At 47.2% G+C, this 26,759-nt stretch overlaps 1 protein-coding gene across 8 annotated transcripts in view; it reads left to right on the plus strand.

Moving 5' to 3' along the window:
* The window catches only part of TEAD1 (TEA domain transcription factor 1), a 269,495-nt gene that overhangs the window by 197,800 nt on the left and 44,936 nt on the right, over positions 1–26,759 (plus strand). For 4 of the 8 annotated variants that reach the window (XM_018059574.1, XM_013969596.2, XM_018059571.1 and 1 more), the window contains 5 exons: positions 9,204–9,215; positions 9,991–10,125; positions 11,196–11,242; positions 12,146–12,207; positions 13,195–13,319. In XM_018059574.1, the coding sequence (XP_017915063.1) occupies positions 9,204–9,215; positions 9,991–10,125; positions 11,196–11,242; positions 12,146–12,207; positions 13,195–13,319 (381 nt within the window). The remainder of the gene's footprint in view (positions 1–9,203; positions 9,216–9,990; positions 10,126–11,195; positions 11,243–12,145; positions 12,208–13,194; positions 13,320–26,759) is intronic. The other 4 variants (XM_018059575.1, XM_018059569.1, XM_018059573.1 and 1 more) reach the window with 1 other exon arrangement.

Below are 26,759 nucleotides of genomic sequence, written 5' to 3' on the forward strand. Positions count from 1 at the left end.
GAAACAGGCTGGAGAGAGAGTGGTTATTCTCATGTCAGTCACAGATGAGCCATTCTAGCTACAGAGGTCACACTCCTGAAAATCTGTTAGGATGAGTTTCAGAGATTGGCTTTAGGCTTTTGCTAAGTGCAGTGTTTCCCAAAGTGCTTGTTTGTGAGCCAGATCACCCCCAAAATGTGTGGACTTTAATTTTTGCTTAAAAAAATGGTTTTAATAGAAGTTTAAGATTTCCATGTAGATTTGAACTTTAAAAGCACAGAAATGATTACCTAATGCAGTCCAGTAACCGTTCCATTGAGAACCTATGTGTTCTAGACCCTTTAGTTGGGTCTGAAAAGTTGAATAAGCACAGTCTCTGTTCCCGAAGAACATTTGTCTTTTCTGTTATTTTTGGCCACATTTGGGGAAAATACAAGATTCCCAGTGGATTGTCTCCAGCTAGGGGACTCTGCAGTAGATATTTAACAGAGTGGTACAAAGTTCGAGCAGTGAAAGAATGATTAATTCCGAGTTTGGGAGAATTAGAGAAAGCTCCATGGAGGAGGTGCCCTTAGAACTGTGCTTGGAGGAAGGCAGAGACTTCCCACAGAGAATGGGGGGCTGGGGAACCATGAGGAACAGCTTCTAGCTGGAGGCAGGAATGAGGCTAGAGGAGTGAGGTTCGTGTGAGGAGCCTGGGGAGCATGCTGTGGAAAAGACCCCTCCAGCCATTTTCGGAGGACAGCTAGGAGAGAGGGAGGCTGCTGGCAGGGAGGCTAATTCAGGGGCTGCTGTAAGCGGGAGGGAGGTGTGGGTGTGGACCAGGGTTAGGGGCCCCACTCAGCACTTACCCTTCCTTATTGTCATCACTGGCTGGTCCTCACTTCAGTCCTCTCCACTGCTGTGTCCGCTTTCTCACTCATTGTTTCTGAACAGCAAATTTTGTTTAAAAGTTCCACTCCTCTTATTAAGTCTGGAAAGTGTACATGGAAACTTTTCAACAGCAGCATTTAAAACTTAGGTTCTTAAAGGCTGGGTTCTCTTAAAGGAATAGCCATTATCTGAGAGTGTCCATCAAAATTAACTATGATGTTTTTGTTGCTGAACAACAAATAGTTAATAAGTACAGAGAATGACATATTAAACATTCATGTTTGCACAATCGAGAAATGATTATTTTCATTACATTTCCTTTTAAGTTTTATTTTTTTTTAGCTGAAGGAAATCAAGGGCAAAACATTATTCTTACTTTTTCTGATTTCCTCTGCCCATTGTCCTTCCTCAATTAGTCTCAGCCTCCCCCCGCTCCGCCCTGTGACCCATCATTGTCTTTCCTTGCCACTTACTCTTTCCCTGAGAAAGTCATATCCAGTGAAAATTATATCTTTTTCTTTTGACTTTATCCTAAAACTGATCTAGATTTTTTTTTAAACCTGTTGTCTACTGTGAACTTGTCCTAAAGCCATTGGCACCAATGTGAAACTATTCATCTACAATTTCTCCTGGCCTGAGCCAGGACAGACTTGACCAACAGTTCAGGATGGCCTTGGACACAGACTGCAACCATGAGAGAGAGATGCAAAGGGCAAGGAAAACTAGGGGATAGTTGGAGAGTTCAAGGAGTGATGTTTGGAGAGAAGAGCCAGGAAAGACTAGGGCAGTAAGGGGAAGGGGTGAAAGGGTCAGCAGAGTGCAGGTGAGATTCAGAAGCCCTGAGACAGATGGGAAATGCAGGGCATTTGTAGCCAGAGTGCCAGGATATGGGACATGAAATATGTATTTGCAGTTTGGGGTTTTGTTTTGTTTTTAATTTTCTTGACCAAAATGTCTAAACTACAAGTCAGAATGTGATAACTACTGCTCTAGAAAATACTCAGTTCTCTTAGTGATGAGAGGACCACATGTTTGACCCCTATCCAGACACAATTCTTTTGACCCATCAGTCTTCTGATGCTTGGTTCTAGTTATAAAGTAGAGGATACAAAAAGTACAGTGAAGTCGCTCTTTGCAATTCCATGGACTGTAGCCTACCCGGCTCCTCCATCCATGGAATTTTCCAGGCAAGAGTACTGGAGTGGGTTGCCATTTCCTTCTCCAGGGGATCTTCCCAACCCAGGGATTGAACCCAGGTCTCCTGCATTGCAGGCAGACGCTTTTACAGTCTGAGCTACCAGGGAAGCCTCAAAGGGGAAGATGGACTCATGCATTTCCAGCATGCAGATGGCTTGTAGGTTTGGAGCATGCATCAAGCAATTCCAAGGACACCGACTGAGGGACTGCTCTTGGACCTTGTGTCACCAGCTGCATCTACAGCAGTGTTACCCGCCCTGGCTTCATATATTTTCTGCCGTCTCCTCCCCTTCACCTAGTTTATCCCTTCTTTGGAATCTGTATTTGAACAGTGAGAGGCAGCAGCCTGTCTGGAAAACAGTGTGGTGTGATCTGAGGACCAGCCTGCAATTGCAGAAAGTATTCTCTACTTTAAATTATTTCACTTACCATTATTTCATCAAAAGGTCTTTAACTGTTTTGTTTTTCTTTTGTTAAAGCTGCAGGGATTTATCATCCCAGCATGTAGAAAGACTGAAGGAAGGAACGAAAAGAGAAAGAAAGATTGTAGAAATACTCTCTGTGCACTAAGCAGTCTTTTCTTTCCTACTCAGAGTTCCTTGTGTTTCCTGCTCTGAGTCTCTAAATGTTCATTTGTCCCCAGAGCATGTCCAGTCCCTGCCCAGAGGCCTCTTTCCATGATAGAAGCAAAAAGGCAGCCCTTGATTTGCTGGCGTCAGAGGCTTGTGTGAGCAGCAGCCCGCCTCACAGGCCACCACCACGCTGTGGACCGCCTTTGTCTTAGCCTGAAGGTGGACCAGGCCGCTGCTGTCTGGGTGTGTTTTGGTGAATGCCTGACTCTGGACAGTCCTCAGAGGAAGGGAAGTCTTCGTTCTGTCCTGACCTCAGCAGGAATACATCTTAGGCAGTAGACGTGTTTGTGTCAAGCTCTGGATTGTATTGAAGAAAAGCCTGCTCTTGCTGACATTGCATCATCCCAATAGAGCAGAAAAAGGCCTGAGCTCCTCTGATTGTGTCTGGTCGCTGGTGACTAATTTATGAGCTCCATGTGCTCCCCGGGGCCATTTTCTTCATTCTCACCCTGGTGGCCTTTGTCATTTGATTTCTGAGCAGGCCGTTCTTTCCAATCTGCCGTTCCTTCCAATAAGCAGAGAGCTTAAAGTTCAAATTGTTGATTTAATCCTCTTGATAAGTTCAAGAACTTTGCTAGGGCTCTGCTGCAGCCACATGGCTGAATCCTGACCAAGTCACCACTGATTCTACCCAGGAATGGGCCTGCCCGCAGGGAAGACACACTTCCCTCCATCCTGAGGTGTTCCCTGTGGCCCACTGGGCTGCTTCGCTCCTTCAAGCGCTGGCTGTCAGCAGAACACACAGCAAAAGAAGCCTGAAACTACCATGTCCTTTGTCTCAGCACCAGCTGAGACACTTGGTCTTGTCGTGGGATTTGGGAAATGATACACCGCCTCTCCTGGCATCTCCCAGGCTTCAGGGAGTTCTGCATTCATGACATGTACCCTTTCTCCTCAACACGATTTTCATTACCTTGTTTCCATTTGCCTGGGTTAAGACCAAGATTGGAGACAGTTAATTTCTTGTGCTTAGAGGCGATGGAGTTAGAACCTTTCATCAACCATGTGGTGATGCAGAACTTACAGTGTAAACTGAGGAAGTGCATACATTTACTTCTCTATTCTATGTCAGCTGAGCCAGGTCGGATTTTCTCTGTAAGGGCAGCAGCAGAAACAGCCTCGTTCTACATTTTTTCCCCTTCATAGAGAAATCCCATTATTAACTGGCCTCTGATATAGACAGTGCCCTAGAATCACATTGAGCCCAGAGATGATGTACTCCGGACCGGGGCTTTTAAGCATTTCAGGTCTCAAGCAGACTTGAGCCTGGATGGTGGGCCACATGGGCCCTAAAGATGTCACGTCCAGAGAGTAGCAAGTGCACACTCACAGTGGCACTGTGTGGTCAGAGTGCTTGACGCAATTCTCAGGGAGTTCCTCAAGGGGGCTGTTGCCCGCACTTTGCATACGAGGATGCAGAGGCTTGCCGTGGTGGCTAAGGGACTCACCCAGGGTCACAAGTCTGAATTTCACCCCAGGGCTATCTGTTGCCACAGACCAAGCTCTCTGTGTGATATCACGTTGCCTTCTTATGGGGTCCTTGCTGGTCAAGGATGAGGGCTCGTTGCCCTGGCTCGAGTTGCTTTGCATCGTCTCCCTCAACCGAGCCCTATTTTCATTGTGCCTGTTTGAATTAAATAGAGAAGATGAGTAGTGGTGGGAGCTGGTACATTCTGGCTTTTCAAGGGAGATTTGCCTCCCACTTCTTGCTGTCGCCTTCCAGGGAGATGGGCTAAAGGTCAGAAAGGTGCCTTCTCCCCAAAACCCGGACCTGGCATTAGATGACCTAAATCCCAGGCTTCCTGGTAGAGGCACCAGGCTCACCTACAAATCACCTGGCCCCTCATCTGCAATCCTTTATGATGCTAAGCCGCACATCACAGTGAAAGGCAACACTATCGACAATTACAGAATGCTAAATATAGCCCAGTACATTTAAAAATGGACAATGGTAAAAGCCTTGAAAATTTTTTTCTTTAATGTGAATGGAGTCTTTGGCATTTGGAAATACAATAAGTTGAATTAATTGCTCCTCATTACATGGCAAGTCAGGAGAAGTATGAATGTGCCTTGTCTCCTCAGCATTAGCTGTGGCCCGACTGGAATAGGCCCTTTTGTACTTACTCCTGCTTTCTCTAATAATAAGCAAATTAGAGATCATGGCTAGAAAAATTCAAGTGCCCTCCATCCTTTCTCCAAAACCATCATAGACTCTTGTAGTGTTTATCTGCTCAGGAGCAACTGCTAATAATTGCAGAGGTCATGTGAATCTACATAGTGTAAGATTAGAAACAACATCTGCAAAATTACTTCTTAGGAAAGGGTTCTATTTTGTCTTCTTCTGAAAAAGTGATTTTCAAGCAAATTGCTATCTTTCTTCTCATGTACTGTATTTTCATACTGCTGAGAGAAGTATATTTGGAGAAAAACATTTAATAGCTCTCAGAAGTTTTTGAATCCAAGGTCTTTTTTCTTTTTGATTGTACATATTTTTCCTGATATGTTGGTGGACTTTCATAGGAATACATTAGTTTGGAGTCCTTAAGCAGGAGTGTGTTCATTCAGACTTCATATACAGTTGCTACAATATTGTACATACAAGCAGGTGCCGTTTTTTATTATCTTTAACATTAGTTTATAGCTAATGCCTAAAAATTATGAGATAATTGATTCCGCAGAAAAATCCAAAGCTGAGAAAACAGAGGGGAGACAGGGGTCCCCAACTTTGCGGAGACTGGTTCATAAAATATCCTTGAGTCTGCAGAGCACACCAGTCCAGCCATGTCCCTCTGTGGTAGGTTGCCTTCCCGTCATGGTTGTTACATGAAGACATTTTCCAAACATTGTGTACATTTCAACCATAGGAAGGAGGCAGTCAGCTGAACCCAGAGTTGTAGTGGCAGCCTTGCTCTGCTTCATAAAATATGAAAATCTGTTTACTTAGTAACAATAACAGTTTGAAAGGCTTCAGACTGAAGAGTTTATGTCTGCCACTGCCTGCTGGATCCCTCGTGGTGGAGGTAGGGAGGCTGCTGACAGTGCAGAGTGCCAGGAATGGGGCAGGAAGAGAGTCGAGTGGGAACCGAAACATGCACCCCACCTTGGGGTGATTCCTGTGCCTTCGCTCTCAGGCCACATAGGCCGTTTGTTCTTAGCACTCCAACAATAGACTGAGACCCGTGTTTCCTGTTCCATAAATAATTCCCACATTTCAGGTTGTGGGCTTGAGTTAGGGTTTGGTTGAATAAGGGAGATCTGCCTTTTCTTTCCCCACTTCTGCTTTTTGTGGCCTCATTCTTTACAGTCTTAGGAACAGAGGGGCTTAAAATCAGCAAAAAGGTGTCAGTGTGAAGTTGTCCAAGCTTTTTCCTAGGGCATGTTTTTTTTTCACGCATGCTTATACGTACACATGCGTACAGTCCGTATTTCCTGTAATCTAAGACATCATAGATTATAACTCAGCATTGACTTAATCACGGTTTTCAAGATAAAACAATGTGTTCATCCCTTGTAAATCCCATCATGTCTCAGAAACGTTAGTGTGAAAACATAGAATAAAAATTAATGTGGTATACAAATGTCACAGATATCGTTGACTTTACTTAAGCTACTGTTGTTTGGACAGATTAGCAACCCCACCCTCTTTATTCTGCGGGTAAGTGGTGATGACAGAGTGCAGCGTTTAAAAGTCCAAGATATTAGGCCAGAATGACGCAGAGAAGTCATTTACTCAGGTCTGACACTGACAGTTATAATTTCTCCAGAGCCAGGCATGTATCTCTAGGCTGAAAATGACAGTTTAGAGATCCTTCTATTGAAATCTCCCAGCTCAGTGTCCTTCTGTGCTCCCATTTCAGGATAAGTAGATCTACAGCCGGGCTCTCCATTCTGATTTCCAGATAGCCCTGGTGGTGCTTATTATCTGCATGGTTGCTTTAGATTTTAAACAAAAAATTGTAATCTTCTTAATTTTCCAATGTATATAATAGATAGAGGGGAGATGTTATAAAATGAAACGAGTACTCAGAATGTCAGCACTACAAAAAGTAGGAAATCACTGGTATAGACATTTTAGTCCATTTGTAGAAAATTGCCTATTCTCAAATAGGTAGGTCAAGTGCAGAAAGAACCTCTACTTGAGATAAAATTTCCTCTCCGCACTTGGCTTTCTCTCTATTAGGACAGGCGGCTGAGAGCTGCCTAAATTTTAACATCCTGCTGTCTTTTCACTAGTGGTTTTCTGGCTATATGTATCAGGACATATTTGCTTATAATAGAAGTCAGAGTCATAGCTACAAATACTTTTAGAACCAGAAGACCTTTAGAAAATAAAGTGCAACTCTTTTCTTCCTAGATGAAGAAAATTAGAGTGTTAAGTAATTTGCACAAGGTACCATTAGTGTCTGGTGGAGGGCAGGTTTGAGACCAGGTCTCCAGACTCCCCAGCAGGTATGCCTTTTACTGACAGAGAGTAGGTTGGTGTGGTCAAAGCAATAGATTTGCTCTCCTGCTTTTGAACTTCTTTTTTCATCTGGGTACCTGGTGGAATGCTGGGTAATAAGAGAGCCAAACCTGACTTTATTTAACAAAACACCGTATTCTGAAACCTTCTGAAGCTTTGTGACCTAAACAGTAAAGGTGGTGACTTTTCTCCTTTCCTCATTGACTGATTTCCCTGTTAAAAAAGTATCAAACTTTTATGAACATTTCGAAGAACTTTTCCATCAGCCTAGCATAGGGAAACATCAACAGCGTAAGAGTGGGTTATGAAGATGTAGGGACTTACCTACATTTGGACCTGGACCTGATAGTTCCTGGTCACTCCACCCAACTGTGCACAAACACACTCTGTGTTTGGGTGAGCAGAACTCCCCCTGTCATCAGCATTTCATAAACAGAACTCTCATGTTTAAATACACTATCCCCCCCATCCCCCTGCCCCATTGCGTAGTTTTGGAATAGAGCCAAGCCCACAACTCTTTATAGTTATTCCACAGGGTTGGCATCAGCCAGGCAGACAAGAAACCTGGGTTGCCGTTTTCTCGGCTATGCCTACCTGGGCCCTGGAAAGATTGTTAAGTCTTGTGGCTCATTGGGAAAGGACCTGGGGTTATACCTGGGCCATTCCTTCAGTTTCAAAAATCACCTTGAGAGTATTGATAACCACTTATTGGGGGTTAAATGACTTGGGGGCGGGAGTCCAAAGTAACCATCCAAAGAGAAACCCACAGGCTTGTACTGATGTCAAGGTGCTCTTGACAGAGAAGGAAGTAAGTGTGACTGAGCCAGGCTTCCCGTTTATAATACCTGGGCACCCTCTGAGAGGGTGGCCAGGCAGGTGGGACTGCAGGACCAGCTGTGGGTAGACTGATGAGCCCTGAGATCTCATGTGTCGGGCTCAGTTTGGCTGTAGGGCATTTACACACACATAGTTTATCATAGAATTCCACTGACTTCAAAATTTGTCTGTTTTCCTCCTGGCATCTCATTGTCTGAAATATTTTGGGTCTTAAAAAAAAAAGTTGCCAGAGGAATCTAGCTTTAGTTTAAAAACTTCAGCAGATTAGCAAATGGAGCTTCAGTTTGAAGAAATGCCATCTTACCAGAGGCAGCAAGGGCATCACTTCAGTCCTGGGGCCCAGTAGTCCTACAGGCACCCAGGACCCTCGTGGTGCCATTCAGTTGCCACAGTGCCCTGGCCATGGGTATCCCCAATAGCTGTTAGATAAGGCTCATTTTCCAGTTGAGAGCCAGGGAAATGTATACAGTATAAAATTGTATGCAAGTCTTAGGTCTTTTTCTAAGGGTTAATATACTCCTTTGAACATTCACATGGTGTTCCTGGTAGTTATGGGGCAAAGTGGTGTCTGTGCCTTAGGACCACCTGATTGATCATCTTGGAACCTCTAGTTCTTGTCTTGTAGGCTTTGGTTTTTCTCCCTCCTCCTCTTGGCCTTCCTTTGGTACCTCAGCATGTTTATTCATCACCTTTGGGTAAATCTGTAAACACTGAAGCCACCTCTCAGCTGGTACCCAGTGTCTCAGCCTGAAGCTCCCCTTGAACTTCACTCTGTCTGAACTCTGAATGGCAGCTGTGGCGAGTGCTCTTTCTGCTTTGATGTCACCATTTTGCTCCTGCTTTGATGGGGTCTGGGCCCAGTGTGTAGGGTGTATAAACCTCCTGCAAGCATCCGGGAGCCTCAGCAGGTTCACTGAGTGTGAATCCCTGGCCCTACTGTCAGGGCGTGTCACACACCAGGGGCCTGACCATTTTTCCATCTGTCCTGGGGAAGCCTCGGAATCAACTCAGAGGAGCTGGGAGCTGGGGTTGTTGGTAACTGTCCTTCTAGATAGTTACCCAGGTCACGCATTTCTCCTAAAATGTCGGGGGGAGGGGAAAAACCCACACTCCTACACGATTTATTGTACCGCCTGTTTGTATACGTGTATATTTTTTAACGAAGAAGAAAAACCTGCCTTTGTACGCAATCCTTTTAACAAATTGTTTATTGTTGTATCCAGGTAACAAGCATGGTAAGTATTTTCACCAAATTGAGTATTCTGTACTTGAGCTGTGCTTGGCAGACTTTTTGGCAAGCTGTGTGTTACCAGCCTTGGCTTTCCTAGAAAAGACCCTTTTAGGAAAAGGAGAAACCACGTCCCTGATAGAACCCCCTGCGTCCTTGCTACAGAGTGAACCCGCCTAGCCTTCGACCCCAGCGGGGATACCTGAGAAAGCATGTCCCCCGCCAGCATGCTGCTTGGCCCCATCCTGGCCCCGCCGCCCCGCTGCTTCTGAGCCCCCCACCAAGCGTCTGCCAGGGCTCCCAGGCCGCACACAGATGGGGCCCCCGGCACTGTGGATGGTCCCACCCCAGATCCACAGCCATGCCTCTTCTCTCGCCCTCCTCCCATCTGTGTGCTTCAAAGCAGGGCCGTTTTTTGTTTTTGTTTTTTTTCCCCCTTGTTTCTTTGAGTCTGTTAAGTAATTGGAGACATCTCCTTTTGGAAGCTGGAAAAATAAATACATTGTCCACTCTCCTCAGAGGCTTCCCATTCTGTTGTAAAATGGATTAAAAAAGAATTTTTTTTTTTAAAATCTTGCTACTGGGTGTTCTCAGTAAACGTTCAGTTTTAGTAGGTTGAGGCCGTTTTAGCCTTCTGGCTGTGTTCGTTTATCCATGCATGTCTGCTTTTCCAGCCTCCTTTGTGGCTCTGTATTTTAGCCCCGTGCTCGCGGCTGTGCCTGTTTAAGCCGCCTGGTAGCCGTGCGCTGTGTATTAAGTCTGTGTGTACTGTCGCCTTCAAGGATCAGACTGCAAAGGATAAGGCCCTGCAGCACATGGCCGCCATGTCGTCGGCCCAGATCGTCTCGGCCACTGCCATTCACAACAAGCTGGGGCTGCCTGGGATCCCACGCCCCACCTTCCCGGGGGCGCCGGGGGTAAGTCACAAGCTGGGTCTGGTAGCGATGGCCCCTGAGCACATGGAGCCGACGTGGCCGAGCGGGAAATCATCTACCTGGCACTTCCTGTTAATTGTGCCAGGTGTAAGAGAGGGGAAGGACCACCTTGTGGAGCCCTGATGCTAGGTGCAAAATGGTGAGAAAAGCAGGGAGCTAGGGAGAGGGGGAGAGAGAGAGAGGGAAGAAGTAGGGGGATCTTAGTCCCTGAAGACATGGAATTAAGTATCACTTTACAGCACCATTCCAGGTTGTGATCTGCCTCTCCATTTCTGTCATTTTATTCCTGGCCCTTGGTCTCTGTTCCTGTGTCCTTGGGGTCACATTATGGCAACTAGCCTCTAAAGAGACAAAAGTATTCTATACTACTATTTTCATTTTGCACCTGCCAAAGGCTGAGAAGCTTAATGTTGTGGTCTCATTTAATCTTCACAGTAATCTTAAATGCCTCTTACTGTTACTGCCATTTTACAGATGAGGAAACTGAAGTTAATTAGTAACAAAACAAGAGTTTGGGTAACTCGATCATAATCACTTGGAGAGCCATGTCGGGGCTCAAACCCAAGGCTGTCCGAATCCCTTGACATCTGCTGCCACTCCCGGAGGCTGTCAGCAGGCACCAGGGCCTAGGAAAACCCATAGCAAAGGAGGTGTCTGCATTGTCCTGGTTCTGAGCTATGTCCTCTCCCCAGGCTGTGAGCTATGGAGGCAGAGTGTCACGTACGAAGTGTTGCACAATGGAGGGAGGAAAGGAAGGGCGAGTGGGCACATAGATGAAGCAGTCAGACGGAATATTTGTGAACCCTCTGTAATGCACCCAGATTCCTATTGGGTGTCAAGTGAACTCTTAAAGAGCTGGTGCCTGCCCTCAGGGAGGTTAGCATCTTCTGCAGGACAGCAACCTGTGGTATCTGCATTTAGGCTATGTCACTTGGCCACTGGCAGATGACCTGCACCCCCTGTGTTTAGCAGGGATTGCAGTGCATAGACATCCTGAACAGTGCTTTGAGGTGAACTCCTAATCCTGAAGCTCTTTGTATTTTGCCTTCCAGTTCTGGCCAGGAATGATACAAACAGGGCAGCCTGGATCGTCACAAGAGTAAGTCTGAGGAGGGGCCGGCACTGACAACCAACCAGGGGCTGGTCACAGCCCACCCCAGATTGAGGTTTCCTGGCACCAGACTTCCTGGGGCCTTGCGGAGGGGGGTGCGGTGGGAGGGAGATTTAACCTGAGATCACCGACATCACCCCCCACTGTTATCTCCTGAGGCCAGTAGCAGGAAAGAGATGCTCAGATTTGGGAGACATGTAAAGACCTCACTCCCACCTTCAGTATTAGTGGTCCTGCAGCTGGCAACAGGAGGAGAGTCTCCGTCCTTTCATGGCTTTCAGGGGGCAGAGCCTGGGGTCCTCCTGAGAGAGGACAGTGGAGGTGATCCTATAGTCCATTTTCTTCCCGCTTTCCCTGTAGTGGGGGAAGCTAATAGAAAATCCGACTGATGCTTTGAGAGCATGGGAGGTAAGCTCAGTAAGCCGGAAGGCGAGGACAGATTGGGGATAAAAGCAGAAAGGAAGGAGCCTCTTCCTGTATATTCTCAAAGGAAATGGAGCTATTTGGTCCAGAGAAAGAGAACCTGAAACATGTCCCAAGCCTTGCCTGCCCATGATGACTGTTGACCTTGGTCTCTGCAGGGACCAGAAGCAAGGTTCAGAGGTGGATGCCACAGTGCATGCAAGGATAGCTGACATCTGCCCTACCTGTGCTGTGGAACTGGCATGAGGCTTGGTGGTGTGGTCATCGGCACCCAGCCAGTCCCTCTCGTTTGCACAGCACAGCTGGGTCTCCATCTTGGTAGAGCTCTGCCTGGGCTCTGCTACCACCTGCAGATAGGGAAGCTCACAGTGAGGAGTCCCTAGCCCTGGGAGGCCCCGACCAGATCTAGCAAGTAGCTGCTGCTACAATCATGGTTTCTGACTCTCTCTGTCCTCTGTCTCTCTCCAGCGTCAAGCCCTTCGTGCAGCAGGCCTACCCCATCCAGCCAGCAGTCACGGCCCCCATTCCAGGTGAGTCTCTGAGGAACCCTCTCACTTTGTTCTCCAGCTGCACAAACTCCCTCCCCTGCAGGGCCATGGACACCCCTTTCTTGCCACCACCCTCCTCAAGGCAGGGTTAACCCAGAGCTCAGGAGGGTCACCAGTGTCCCCTCCCAGGTCCTGCTTTGCCTCCGTCATCTCTAGAGAGCTCTTCTGATGGGCTTTTCTTAAAAAAAACAACAGGAAGCCTGATCACTTTCACTCAGGGCCCTGGGTCACCCTTGAAAGGAGAAGTTGCTCTGGTTCCTTCCTCCTCATAAACAGGCCACATTGGGCAATCTTAGTCTTGTGGGCAGACGGTTTTATTCACTGTTTTTTAGAGAAGTGTATTTCAATTCTGAGTATCCTTTCTTTAAAGGAGTGCTTACATGGAAGCCCAGCTAGAAAACATGCATCTGGCCAGCCTGCCTGCCTCCCAACACGCACACGCACACACACACACACACACTCTTCATTATAAGCTCCCAGACTGAAATGCATTCACATGTTGCCCTCTGCTCCAGCACCTCGGAGCATCCCGGGAGAATCTTTCACAGTGCTGGTGACTGCAGTCTTACTCAGGAAGGGAGCTGGAAGAACACAGGGAGCGCCCTCATCCCTGTCTCACAGGAGCGCTTTGCCAGCATCCGCTTCCACCCTTCATCTTTCGTGCCGTGGTCCCCAGTGAGGCCCCTTTGCCCCAGGTCAGGTGTCCTCACCCCCAGCCCTCAAGCTGGGCTGGTACCAGCTTTAGGAAGAACCACCTGCATTGCGCTTCTCCAGTTGGCCATGCCTCTGGGCTCCTCTGCGAGAACCCACCTCTGCTGGCCTACCTCCAGCCCTGGACTCTGGTGGACAGAGCTGTTAGCTTTGCTCCTGGGTGGTCCATTTTGTAGGCGCCTGCCCCAGGGGTGGCCTGAGACCTGATGATGGGAGGCAAGGAGCTGGGTTTAAGGTAACGATCGATCGGTATTTCAGGGTTTGAACCTGCGTCAGCCCCAGCTCCCTCGGTCCCGGCCTGGCAGGGCCGCTCCATTGGCACAACCAAACTTCGCCTGGTGGAATTCTCAGCTTTCCTTGAACAGCAGCGAGACCCAGACTCGGTGAGTGTGCTCAGAGTTGGGTGCCTTTTACCTGGGCTTTGCTCCCCTTACCCTGCCTTTGGGCCTAACAGATCAGACACCCTGCGTGAAAGCAGGCCTGGGTAAGGAGGGCCGAGCAGCCCTCCAATGAAGTAAAAAGGTATTTCTGTTGACAAATATGTAAAACTTTAGAGCTAAATGGTTATGGATGCTCTGGACTGCAAACTCCAGGAATTACTAGAGCAGAAGAGTAAGACTTTAACAGGCTCTTGCATTTAAAGACCCTAACACTAGGGAAGAATGAGGACAGGAGGAGGGGACGACAGAGGATGAGATGGTTGGATGGTATCACCAATTCAATAGACATGAGTTTGAGCAAACTCAGGGAGATAGTGAAGGACAGAGAAGCCTGGCGTCCTGTAGTCCACGGGTCACAAAGAGTCAGATACAACTGAGTGGCTGAACAACAACATTTTTTGAGCCCTGACCTGTGGCTGGTATTGTGTAAGGCAATTAATAGATACCATCACATTTTGCTCTTAAACAACCCCATAAGGGTAGGTGCTGTCTAATACATGAGAAGACAGAGAGGTTAAGTAACTTCTCCGTAGTCACACAGTTAGTACCTGATGAATTAGAGATTCAAATTCTTGTCTTTACAACTCAAACCTAAACTCAAGCCTATTTAGCCATTTTTCATACTTCTTTTCCAAGCTGTGTTTCCTCAAGACGGCGAGTTCTTAGCTTCTGAAGGAGAAGTAACAGGGTAGTACTTTAGCAGTCTGACATAGAATGCGATGCATCTTAATACCCTAAATATCCACTAAGCTAGCATCTGGACCCAATTTGTCATTTTCCTCCTTCCCGTCTCCCCACCCCATCTAGTGCCCATCCTCCTACTGTTCTCAGCTGGGCCCACCATTTCCCCTACACATGTGAGCCTCCCTTCTTTCCACCCGACAAGCCCAAGCCCCTTCCTTCACTCCCACTCCTTGGCTGTGAGTGCGAGCATTGCATCTGTGTGTGGGTGAGCCCAAGGCAAAAATGGAAGGAATCATGGGTTTGTCTTCGGGATCTTTACCAACTCCTTTCCATATTCTCCACCTCACCCCACCCGGCTGATCTTGGCGGCTCCCAAAAGCACACGGGGCCCCGCTGTCTGTCTGTCTGCTGCCTTGCTGTCATTCTGATACCAGGAGAAAGCATCACGAGTGAGTTCATCATCTGTTGTAAATAACTTGGATGTGAACCACCGGAGGTGACCTCTCCCTGAGGCGTTTGTGCTTTGGCTCAGTGGGAAGCCTCTGAGGGTAGGACAGGAAGACACCACGAATAGAGGGGTTTCCACCAGCCATCACCAGAGTGGACACTCAGGAACCCACATGTGGCCCCCTGGCATTTCTGCCTATGAATTGTGAATGCTGGTAGAAAAATAGAGTCTGCTCCAAAATTAGGATAAAATGAAGAAAGAGAGGTAGTTATTGGGCCCATCGAGGCAGGCAAAGGAAAAGGAGCATATTGAAAACCAGCCTGGAAGAGAAGACCAGCCTCCTGGGTCACTCTGCACAAGTGTCTGAGTGGCTGTACCAGAAGAGTGATGGTGAGTGCCTAAATCCTTGTCTGTGGGAGCATTGAAATAAACCACCAAGAAGATGACCTGTGCGACTCTTTGCTTCCTCCTCCTTCAAGGAAGTGTAGACATTTCTTTGGCTGCAGGCTGGGCTTTGGCTCAGCTCATGCTTCTCCTCTGAGTAACTCATGCTTGTGTGACGCCTCGTCGCTCACAGAACGCACTGTCATTGGTTGTGTCATTTTGTCCTCCGAGTGCTGGTGGAGTAGATTTTGTTTTACCCATTTTACACGTGGAGAATCTGAGGCCAAGACACATTAAAAGATGTAGAATATTTAGCCAATGAGCAGGAGGACCCAGAGCCCAGGTCTTCTGTTTCAGGGTACTCTTTCACTACTATGAACCACCACTGGTGGTGAAGGTCTTGAATTGTGTGTTTAGTCGGTACTCTTGGGTGAGCAAACCTATTCACTTGTAAACATTTCCTGATTAGAAATAGAACTCCAAGACACTAGGAAGCACAAATCTCAAGATGTTAGTTGTTATCCTTGTTAAAAGACTCAATATAATGTTTTATCACAAAACAAATTTTTATATTTAATTTGAGAAGCTTATGGAGCACCCTCATGGTAATTGTCCTTCTCAGTTATGGACCTACTGGGGCCCAGAATGACCGTTTTCCTCTTCTTCTAGTTGTTAGTGGCGATTGGGCTCCCCACTGTGCATCGCTGAGAAGTTCCTTTTGTCCATCCTATAAACAGTTATGAGCACCCACGTGTTCAGGGTGCTGTACCAAGAAGGCGCCTTCTGGTGCTGCCCAGCCCATCAGCAACTCTGCCCTGCTGGAGGCTGACGTCTGGTGGGTGAGGCAGCCATCCCCCATAGGGTCACTGGGAAATGTGATGGCTAGGAGTGCTGTGAGTGGACAGGAAACTGGGCAGGCTGTGCAGAGGAACCAGCCCTTATGCAAAGAGGTAGAGGATCCCTATGGGCAGGGAAGAGTAAGGAAGAAGAGCATTCCAGAGGTGATGACTCTGGTGTAGATAAAGCAGGTGAAAGCTAGTGAATAGTTTAGAAAGGCAGGATCCACCAAGCCCTTGGAGTAGTGCCCAGATATGTGTGTTTCATGTACATTCAGAATTAAGAGTCTGGCTGTTTTCACTAGAGTAGACCTTTTACTGCTGAATGAAAGGCTTAACTCTGTAGAACTCCAGCACGTGACTTCAGTGGTGACGATGATAAATGTGGTTAACTAGAGAGTGCATTTCCAGAGTAGCTGGGACAAAGGGTGTCACCCTGGACCAGCAAACTAGGTTCTCCTCCTCCTGGCCTTGTTGCTCCTCAGGTATGCATCCCTGCCTGTGTCCTCCTGGGGGGCCATATGGACAGAGAAGGTTCAGGCCTGGCCACAGCCATTGACAGCAACCTCTCCAAGCCTCTTCTATAGAAAGAACTAGAATTCCCTACCTCTTAGGGCTGTAATATGGGTGGAAAAAGTCACACTGTACCACACTCATTAATTTATTTGTTTGGTCTTTGCCAGCACTACCCATAGCCCTTTGATTGCAGTGAGCCTGAGCTATTACAGACAGAGATCTGCAGGTTCCAAAGTTAAATTTGTTTAGGACCCGTAACTATTGATCACTTTGTTGGCTTCCTTATCAAATTAACTTGCTTAATGTTTGATGTTAAATTTTAAGGATAGCATATTTGTGTTTGTTTAAATAAATGTACCAGCTGAATTTATTTTAGACGGCTCTGAAAGTTTCAGAACCAACGAAACCATTCCCATACTACACATTTTTTCAGTGTGACCTTGGACCTCAAGGGCCTTTACATGTTCATTGTAACAGCACCTTATGTTTGCAAAATAAAGCACATATTATATAATATGAGAAGCTGGTGCTTAGAAGACTTGTCAGAATGCTTTAAAAAGTCTTGTGAATTCTCTTCCGTTTCAATTAGCTGTCTCTCTTAGTCCCAGCTATTCTGGAAATTCACTCTTCAGTTTACCACATGTATCACCACTGCCAACACTAAAGATTCTTCACAGCCCTCCCACCCCTATCAGTAGTCGTGCTGGTGATAGCCTGCACGATGCATTGTCTTACCCAGCCCTGCGACATAGACTGCCCAGTGTTCAACCGACAGCTGACATTGGAAATGGGATTCAGAGCTAGATGTGTTGATTCCAGTAACCAAAAGTTGTTGGGTTTATTTGCATCTGATGAGTACCTGCAGCCAGCCAGAATCTACAAGAAGCCAAGGGAAGACTAATCCAGGGGAGGAGCGCCCCCTTCTGGCCTGCAGCATCTGTAATCCAGACATTGCCCCTGAGTCAGTGGTTGTTTATATTGGTGGAGAACCAGCAAGTCAGCCCTCTGTTACCTTTGGCTCCGCTAGAACCTGAGAGAAAAACAGCAGAGGATGAAGAAAGGAAGATCTAAAAAAACAAAGACTATTTTGGAAGTGGTTCAGTTCAGTTCAGTCGCTCAGTCATGTCCGACTCTTTGCGACCCCATGAATCGCAGCACGCCAGGCCTCCCTGTCCATCACCATCTCCCGGAGTTCACTCAGACTCACGTCCATCGAGTCCATGATGCCATCCAGCCATCTCATCCTCTGTCGTCCCCTTCTCCTCCTGCCCCCAATCCCTCCCAGCATCAGAGTTTTTTACAATGAGTCAACTCTTCGCATGAGGTGGCCAAAGCACTGGAGTTTCAGCTTTAGCATCATTCCTTCCAAAGAAATCCCGGGGTTGATCTCCTTCAGAATGGACTGGTTGGATCTCCTTGCAGTCCAAGGGACTCTCAAGAGTCTTCTCCAACACCACAGTTCAAAAGCATCAATTCTTCGGTACTCAGCCTTCTTCACAGTTCAACTCTCACATCCATACACGACCACAGGAAAAACCATAGCCTTGACTAGACGGACCTTAGTCAGCAAAGTAATGTCTCTGCTTTTGAATATGCTATCTAGGTTGTGGAAGTGGTTAGTAATGCTTAAAGACACACTTTCTACAGGATTTCAGTGTTGCTTTATCAAAGGACTTTCAGTGTTAAGTGTGAGATCTTCCATCTAGGGTGGGCTCTTTTAAAAGGGCCTCCTCACCTGTCATCAGGGTCCAGTTCCTAGAGACTGACTTCAAGAGCTGCTGCTTCAGAGAGAGGAAAACCCAACCTTCCAGAGCTGTAAGCTGAATCTCGAGTGTGCACGAGGACTGGTTTTCCTGCTAAAGCCTAGTTTTGAAAGTTTGAAGTTTTAGTCACTCAGTCGTCTCCGACTCTCTGCGAGCCCACAGACTGTAGCCCACCAGGCTCCCCTGTCCATGGAATTCTCCAAGCAAGAATACTGGACTAGGTTGCCATTTCCTTCTCCAGGGATCTTCCCGACCTAGGGATTGAACCTGGGGTCTCCTGCGTTGCTGGAGGATTCTTTACCATCTGAGCCACTAGGGAAAAGGTAGTGGGCTCCCTCTACCCACTCCCTGGGGCAGAGCAGGTTCCTCCAGCTGCCTGGCAACTCAGCTACATCTTCCAGGCAAAGGCAATGTGTTTAATGTCAACCATGATCTCGGAAGAGAATGTGCGAGGAGTTCAGTTAGGTAGAGTTACACAGCCAGAGAAGGGCAAGCTTTGAGATGGAGAGGGTGGGATAGGAGATTGCTCTCTTTAGATTTTGAAGAAGCACTGCCTTGGGGAAGAAACAAGGTTCTGTGATATGGTCACAGGAACAGACCTGAGCAGGAAGTGCACACCTCAGCTCACTTAGGGAAAACCTTCCTGAGTTACAGCTGTCAGGGTAACCTTCAGCTCTTGCTGACCTGTGTTGTGAGCATCACGTGCTGAGCATTTGACCCAGATACTGTTCTTACGTCCAGTCTCTCAGTAACAAAATGGAAGCTCAGGAACATCAAGGTACGTTATCAAGTTCCACCACCAGGAGGAGGCTGAGCCAAAGTTTGGCTCCACTTTGTATTCTTAACCATGTCACTGTATATTTTAAGAAATTAAAAATTACTCAAATGCAAAAACAGCTGCCCTTCAAAGCCTCGAGCTCCTCAAGCCCAGGCTGGATGCAGCAAGGCCCTTCACCCTGGCACAGCCAGTAAAAGAAGGTGATCAGGATGCTTGGAGAAAGAAAAGAAAGGACACTTGACAGAAGGAGAGAATCCCTGAGCGGTGGACAATGGGAGGTTCTCAACCGGAAGGCGAGGAGCTTTGCCGTCTGGAATGACCTGTTTCCTAATCTTTAATGCTAAATGAATGGAACAGCAGAAAAGCCTGGGACTTCCTGGACATGGGGAGTGAGTCAGCAGTCTTCACAGCCCGAGGGGGCCCAAGTTTTCTCCTCTGAGGGAGCCTTGCCCTCAAGTTCTGCAAATACATTCTGCCGATAACCTGATTCTTTTCCATACGGGCAGCTGGTTAAATGTGGGCCCAAGGATGATTTCATGTTTTTCTTGCTTCTTTCAAAGGCCTAATTTCACAGATTAACTAAATTTCTTTATCAGATTTCACAGATGCTGACTTTGGTTGGGGAACTGTGACCAGGGCAACTCAGAAAATAGGACCATTGGTGAGGCCAGTGGCAGAAAGAACAATTGATTGGCTTGTGTGGGGATTTGACCAGAGAGGTGAGATCAGAAACAAGGCTTATTAGATTCTAGATTTGGGGCCAGGAGGATCCTCTCCTATATCCTGGGTAGAGTGGAAGATGGCAGGTTTTCTCTGGAGGAGCTTCCAAGCCCTTCAGTGCTTGCTAAGGCAGTCGCTGCCTCTCAGAGCAGGGTTGTGTGTTCATGGGAAACAGCTCTTTGGGCAGATTTGGTTTCTGGTCCTTCAGAAAGGAGGCTCTTTCTCTCCCCTAGTTCATGGTTTGTGTGTGGATCTCATTAATAATTAACCTGCATACTAGCATCTGTGTAGCTCCCTAAGGCTCACACAGAACCGTCATGATTACTGTTTCATTTGACCTTCCCATTGACCCATGAGATAAGCAGGCCAGGTGTCATCTCTGTGTACAGATGAGGCTACCTGACCCAGATAGGTTAGGCAGCTTGCCTCAGGCCACACACAGCTCAGAAATAGCAGAGCCTGGATTCCAACCTGTGTTCTTAATGTGTGCACCACGTGCTTCGTATAAATGGCCTGAGAGCACATCTGGCCTTCCCGGTCTACAGAGGAAGAGTGCAGCGGGTCTGATGGTTGGCGGTGTCCTGTTTATGCTTCTCCCTGCTTTTTCTCCTACATTTTACCAAGTGTCGCCTTCCACTAGGACATAGGAGAAGGAGGGTTCTCTGGTGCTGGAAGTGACAGGTCACTGTGGTGAGTGTGGCCTTTCCCACCCCAGCCTGCATGACTGTGAGCTCTCCCATCAGCTTATCCATGCCAGTCACACCCTCTCGTAGCAAAGGTGGGTGGTTTGCTGTTCATGTCTGAGCTTCTCTGGACGCTCACCTCTTTATTCATGACCATTTGGGGATGAGGCAATTGAAAGCATCTGGAGAGCTGGGTTTTATAGGCATTTCACAGAGGCCCAGCCAGGCTCCATTTGCTTTCCTTGGCAGGTCAGCACCCTACCCGCGTGCCTTCCTGGTTGCAGTCCCTGCACTCAGCCAGTCGGCTTTCACAGCTGCACTTGTGTGTGGAAGACTCCCTTCTAAGAAAACAGCGGCCACTCTATGGTGCTGGAATGGGGAGGTGGGGATGAGATCCAGGAAGGAAGGACTTATTTGTTCTTTGTTTCTTGTTTCCAGTGATGTTTCTTTCTGGGAAGAGTGCAGGGAAGAGTGACCAGCTACCTCGGGGCCAAGTAGCCAGGGCAGGGCTGGTGCCTCTGAGCAGTAGCTGAGGAGAGAGCCTGCTGGACCATGAGCAAGCACCCCAGCCCTCCTACCCCAACAGGTGCCAAAGGTGCAGGTCACTTCCCTTGGCTTGGTCTTGTAGCCACTCCCTGCCCCTGTAGGGCCCGGAGGCCATCGCAGTTTGCCCAGGCTGCTCTCGGGGGTGTCTGAGCAGACTGTCCAGGCAGGAACATAACAGGAAGCAAACGGAGGTGATTTGTCCTTGTCCTGTTTCAACTTGTACATTAGCATCCCTTGACGTGAGTTATTTGTCTTGGTTTCTTTAAATTCCTAAGTGGATTATAATTTTTCTCCTGGTATTATTTGACAGCAGTCATTTTTTAAGGTTTTACGGCGTTCTTCAAATACTTGGCATTTTTGGAACAAGTTTAGGGAAACACCGCCATCTTCAGGTCAGACTGTGTAATGCAGCGCTGGGGCGTGTCCATGGGAGCCTCTCAGATGCCAAGGGCCAGCAGATTCTTAGGGCTTTCCCTTTCCTTTTGCACAAAAAAGTGAACTGCCTCATCAGAGCGCTCTGGATTAGAATGTATTAGCAGCTCTTTGGGGAAAAAAAGAAAGAAAGAAAACTAAACCCTAGTGGCCATTCTGGGAGTTGTCTGTTCTGGTTTGTCTCATCTGCAGTAATGGGCAACCTCCCAGGCTGCCCCAGCCCGACTTGCCAGGACAGACTTTGCATTCTTCACTGGGAGAAATTCAGGGGCCAGATCCCTCTAGGCCTTGTGTGCATGTCACCTGCACCCCAGCCACCTTACAGTACAGGACCTTAAACAGTCAGAGGAACAGGCATAATTTCAGGTAATCTCACCCAGAGTACAGACACATCATGACTATTGGGGGAAATAATAATATCAACAATAATAATAATGATGAAGAATTGCATGCTTGGTACAGCGTTGTGGATTTTCCATGTGTGATCTCCTTCAAGCCTCATGACACTCCTTCGAGGTAGATACTATTATTATCCCTGGATTACGGATGTGGAGAGGGCTGGAAGCACCCCTCCCAGATGACTCAGCTAGGAAACAAGGCCGGCGCCAGGACTCAGACCCAGACCCCGTCTGACTCTGGTGCTTGAGTCCAGTGTTTGGCCCTCCGCCCCCCTGCCCCCGGCAACTTCCCTAAGCAGCAGAGAGAAGAAGCAGCAGAGATCAGGAAGGAAAGTGACCTCTTAGAACCACCTTGGAGGAGAGGGGAGAGCACCCTTTGTTAATCCCCCAGGGTAGCTAAATAACCCTTTGCAAGTCACTCTGTGGAGATTTTAGGATTACAGTTACCTTTGTCACTGTTTGCAACAGCTGTAAAGAATAACTGGAGGGATTATAGCAATCCAAAAAGAAAATGAACTCTTCTCCAAGTTGAAATAGGAATCTGTGTATTGGATTTGTGGCGGGGGCAGCTGAACTGGGGTCGTCTCTGCCAAGTGGGATTTGCCCTGGTGCGATGTCAGGTGAACCCTGCCGGCAGACAAGGGTCCGAGGTCCTGCTCAGGCATCCCGAGTGTCTTGAGCCGGAGGAAGGCTCTGATCTCACCCTCATTTTGGGTCCAGGGAACTTGCGGCCAACTAGAATAAACATCCTGGAGCACGACTCTGTGTGTTTTTGTTTCCCTTTATAGTTCTTTCCTCACGAAACTCCATGATGGTTCGAGATAGCTTTGGATTGGCTGCTTATTTAATTTAATAAAGTAATAGATGTGCTTCATGTGTAAGCCCGATGAAACCCCAGGCATGGCCTGTAAGGAAAAGCAGCTGTGCGCTGCCCGCCCTGCTCCGTCTCCCACTCCCCCTCCTCCCAGTCCTCCTCAGGACAGCTGCCTGCAACCTTTCAGCCCTTGCTTTGTATATTCGCTCCGTATTTCTAAGCAACCTACTTACACTACCTATCTCGGCCCACGATCTGAGACCTTATCTGTTGACTTCTTACTGTGGAAGACCAGGACTTAACTCTCTGAATTTAGCACGTGACCCCTCTCACCTCCATCCCCACCCCTCCAGTATGGTTATTTCACAATTTTAGGTTTCGCACTTAGTATTTTTATTATGAAAGTCATTTTCTTGATTCTAAAACTTGTTTTTCCTAAGGTTTGTCATTGCCTTTGTTTGTTCAGTTTATATATACCTACACAGATTCATGCCCCATGTGTCTAATAGAATTCTCAAACTCTTCTCCAGATGGTCAGCTAAGTCAGGGACTCCCTCTCTAGCCCCTTTAGGAGGCCTCCGGCTTCCAGGTCCTTGTCCCTCCCGGACTGGCTGTTGTCCAGGTCAGAAGCCCAGCTGTGGTCCAGCATGTTACCGCTTCTGCGCTACCGCTTCATCTCCCTCTTTTCTGTTCGGCTCCCTCGTTTCATAAGAGCATATCCTCCTGTTGCTATCTGAGAATAGTTGTGAGGAAGGACAGTTTTCTGAAACCTGACAGATCTGAGAGTGTGTTCTGTTCTCACATGTGATGATTAACTTGGTTTTCATCTTAAGCTTATGAACCTTTGTTCACATTTTCAAGATAAATTCCACATATGTTTTCCTTGTTAATGAATAACACTATATGTTTAGTGCTGGAGAATATGGACATCCATAAAAAAAAGCAGGTGAGTGCTGACAAAAGTCATTTGATGTACAGGAAAAGGAATGTTGACTGTCCTTATCCCAGGCATCTCCAGAAATCTTTGAGAACATATATTTAATGGATGCCCAATGGTTCTGACTGCAGAGGCAAAAAACTGGCTCCATACAGGTTCTTTGAGGAGACACACTGTTTGTACTATTAGTTCATGGATTCCCTGTGCCCGGCACAGTGCCTGGTACATAATGGACCTTAGGTGTGTGAAAGTCACACACTTAAGGTCACACACCTTTTAGGTGTGAAATCCAGAAAGAAATATGCAGAGTGAGTACCTTTTCTGTTGCTGTACCGATATGTTGATAATCAGCAGGTCTGCTGCACAAGGGAGACTTTCTTATAATTGAACAAGCCATTGTTAACCTCTACTTTGGATGTCAAGGAAATTTAGTCTTAGACTTTGATAGATGTAATTCATTGACACTTGTCCTGTTTCTGCTTGTACATTCCCTGACACACTTGGGAGTGTTGGTTGTTGTTTGTATAAATATTTGTTTTCTGCCACATAGAATAGAACTGCTCTTTTTTGGTTTTGTGTTCCATTGTTAGTTTTGGGGAAACCATCACTGCTGGAAAGAAAACAGGATTTATTTGGGAAGGGAGAGCACCCTAACCTTTTTCCCTTAGAAGGAGATCTGGCAGGATGGGAGGTAAGGCCTCACCAGATAGTTTTTAGGGTTTTAATTTTGTTAAGATTTGAACACAAACATATCAGATGTCTTCTTTTCATTCTTCTAGATGTGGGGGCAAAGGGATTCCTCACCTGGCCAGGTTGAATTAAGGAGAGAGGGATGTCTGTTTGTTCCACTGCTGTGGCCTCCAGGATGCCTTCTTTAGTCCTTTGTATTCTTAGAAGCAAAGTCTCCTCTTGGCAGGATTAAAGCCACTCAAATGCCAGCAGTCAGGGTTTGGTTTTGAGTCACCAGCCTGCCCTCGTTTCATAAGAGCATATCCTCCTGTTGCTATCTGAGAATAGTTGTGAGGAAGGACAGTTTTCTGAAACCTGACAGATCTGAGAGTGTGTTCTGTTCTCACATGTGATGGTTAACTTGGTTTTCATCTTAAGCTTATGAACCTTTGTTCACATTTTCAAGATAAATTCCACATATGTTCTCCTTGTTAATGAATAACACTGCCCGATTTCCTTTGGCAAAGACAGCCTGCCCGTTCTCAGTTCATTTCAGCGACTTGGGCACAAAGGTAACTTCCTCAGAACAGAAACCTTTGAAGGCCCTATGATGCATCTGTGAGTCATTTTGTGTGTCCCAAATTGCAATTTGACTTCTCAGAACCTGGAAAACGCTATTCAGCTTCTTTTCTTCTTCTCTGAAATCAACTTTCAGAAAAGGTAGATCTGAGTTAGAAGGATCTAGGCGTTTATATATTCTCCTGGAGACAGTGCGGTTGATGGCGCAGCAAATGCATGGGCTGTGGCGTGGATGGATCCAGGTTTTCTTCTTAACCTCAGGACTGTTCCTGGACGTGTGGCCTCAGGCAAATCTGTTCGTCTCTGAGCTTCTATTTCCTCATCTGTGAAAATGACTTTAATAAAGCCCACCTACAGTACCGTTGTGAGGCAAGGATTATCCGAGGTCACATTTATCGAAAGCACATTGTACAAACACTGAACAGACACAGCTCCCTTTCTTCCTGCAGACATGGGTAAGAGGCCCGCACTCCAGCCGCTGGTTTGAGTGGGCCGTAATCAAGGATCTGAACAGTCATGCAGCTCCACAGCTTGCTCCCAGCTCTTGGCTTATTTGTGTTTATTTTTTTCTTTGCTAGGCAGGAGGGATAGCTAAGGCAGGAAAGTTCTTTTGCTTCTACCCCAGGATCTAGTTAATCTCCCATAATAAACCGCCACAACAGTAGTCTTAGCAGCTACGATTTATTGAACGCTTCTTGTGTGCCAGAACCCCCTCTGTGCATCATTTCCTTTAATCTTCCAACCTGTTCAATATGACAGTCATAGATCCCCATTGTACACAGGAGAAAACTCAGATTTCAGGTTCTTAGCTGGTTCTAGAGTGCTTTTGCACTCAGCATGTTGATTTTTAGATATACTTCCTTGATATACTAAGTAATATACTCAGTTGCTCAATCATGGCCGACTTTGTGACCTCATAGACTATAGCCTGCCATGAAATTTTCCAGGCAAGAATACTCGAGTGGGCCCACTGAAGAATGGTGAATTTTACCCTCCATTCACTTTCCTGATCTCTGACCCCTGGAGGTCCAGGCTGTGGCCCCTGTGTTGTAAGAGTCATAACTTCACCCCAGCTCTGCCCTGGCCCATGGAGGCTGGCGAGGTGGAAGAGCAGGGAGTGAGGTGTGCTTAGCAGAGACTCAGATTCTATTCATAGATGTCCCCAAGGCTCTGTCTGTATCCCATTCTTTCCTATAAACTCAGTGCCTATAGACACCACAGCAAGTGGCAGAAGCGGTGCCTCTCAGAGTCCAGCAGGGCTCGGAACTTGCTGCAGTCAGAGGTGGGTGATAGACAGCCAGCCAGCCAGTTTGGATCTTGGAGGAACAATGCCTTTGCCTCTGCTCCTGTACTGGTGAGTAACGAGAGGACCAGCGGAGGGGCAGACACAAGACATCCCCTCCTCATCTCTGGGGACCTTGCCCCAGTCTGTGTCCCCTGCCTCTCCTGTGTTGCTTACTGTGCTTATACCCTCTAAATGAGACTGGAAGTGCCGCGGCATCGGTGCCCCAGATGTTCTGTGGGCTTTGGTTTGCTTATAATTGAAAAGATGGTGTGATAACATTTGAGAAAAATTTTTAAAGATCAGAAAGAGGCACTGTACCTCCCTAACATGGTGGGGGCTCCTACTTTGTTTCAAAAGTTCCCCTCAAGCACAGCATACTCTATTCCTGCATGTCTGTGTCCAGGACTCAGTCCATCCTGAAATCCAGCTGGGATAGAGGCGGGAGGGGGGGGGGTCCTTGTCAGAGCTCTGAGTTCTTCTTTTTCATGTCACCTGACACCTTTTCGGGTTTGGGAAGCCTTGGTAAAGGTGACTCTCTGATGTTGTTCAGAAGGCGCTAGGTCCTGGCCACACTCCCTGTACGTGCAGTGGCTGGAGACAGCTGGCATCGGATGGGGTATTGGCCCTCCTGCTCTTCGGTACTGTGGCTAGAGATCCACCGTGTGGGTGGCAGGGCATGGGTGTGAACCAGCACTTCTGCAGGATACATTTATACGGTTTTGTGACCAAACAAGTGGAAAACTTTAGGCTATAGAAAGTTGAACAGTGTTTCTTTACCATAGTGCTTTTAACCTGTTATATTCACTGTGAACCTCAAAGCAGAGAGATTTTATGAGAAATAATAGTAGCTAACATTTACTGAGTGTCTACTCTCTGTTGAATGGAGGTGCTCCAGTTGAGGCTGGGGAGAC

Source organism: Capra hircus, chromosome 15, assembly GCF_001704415.2.
Source record: "Capra hircus breed San Clemente chromosome 15, ASM170441v1, whole genome shotgun sequence".
NCBI classification, from domain to species: domain Eukaryota; kingdom Metazoa; phylum Chordata; class Mammalia; order Artiodactyla; family Bovidae; genus Capra; species Capra hircus.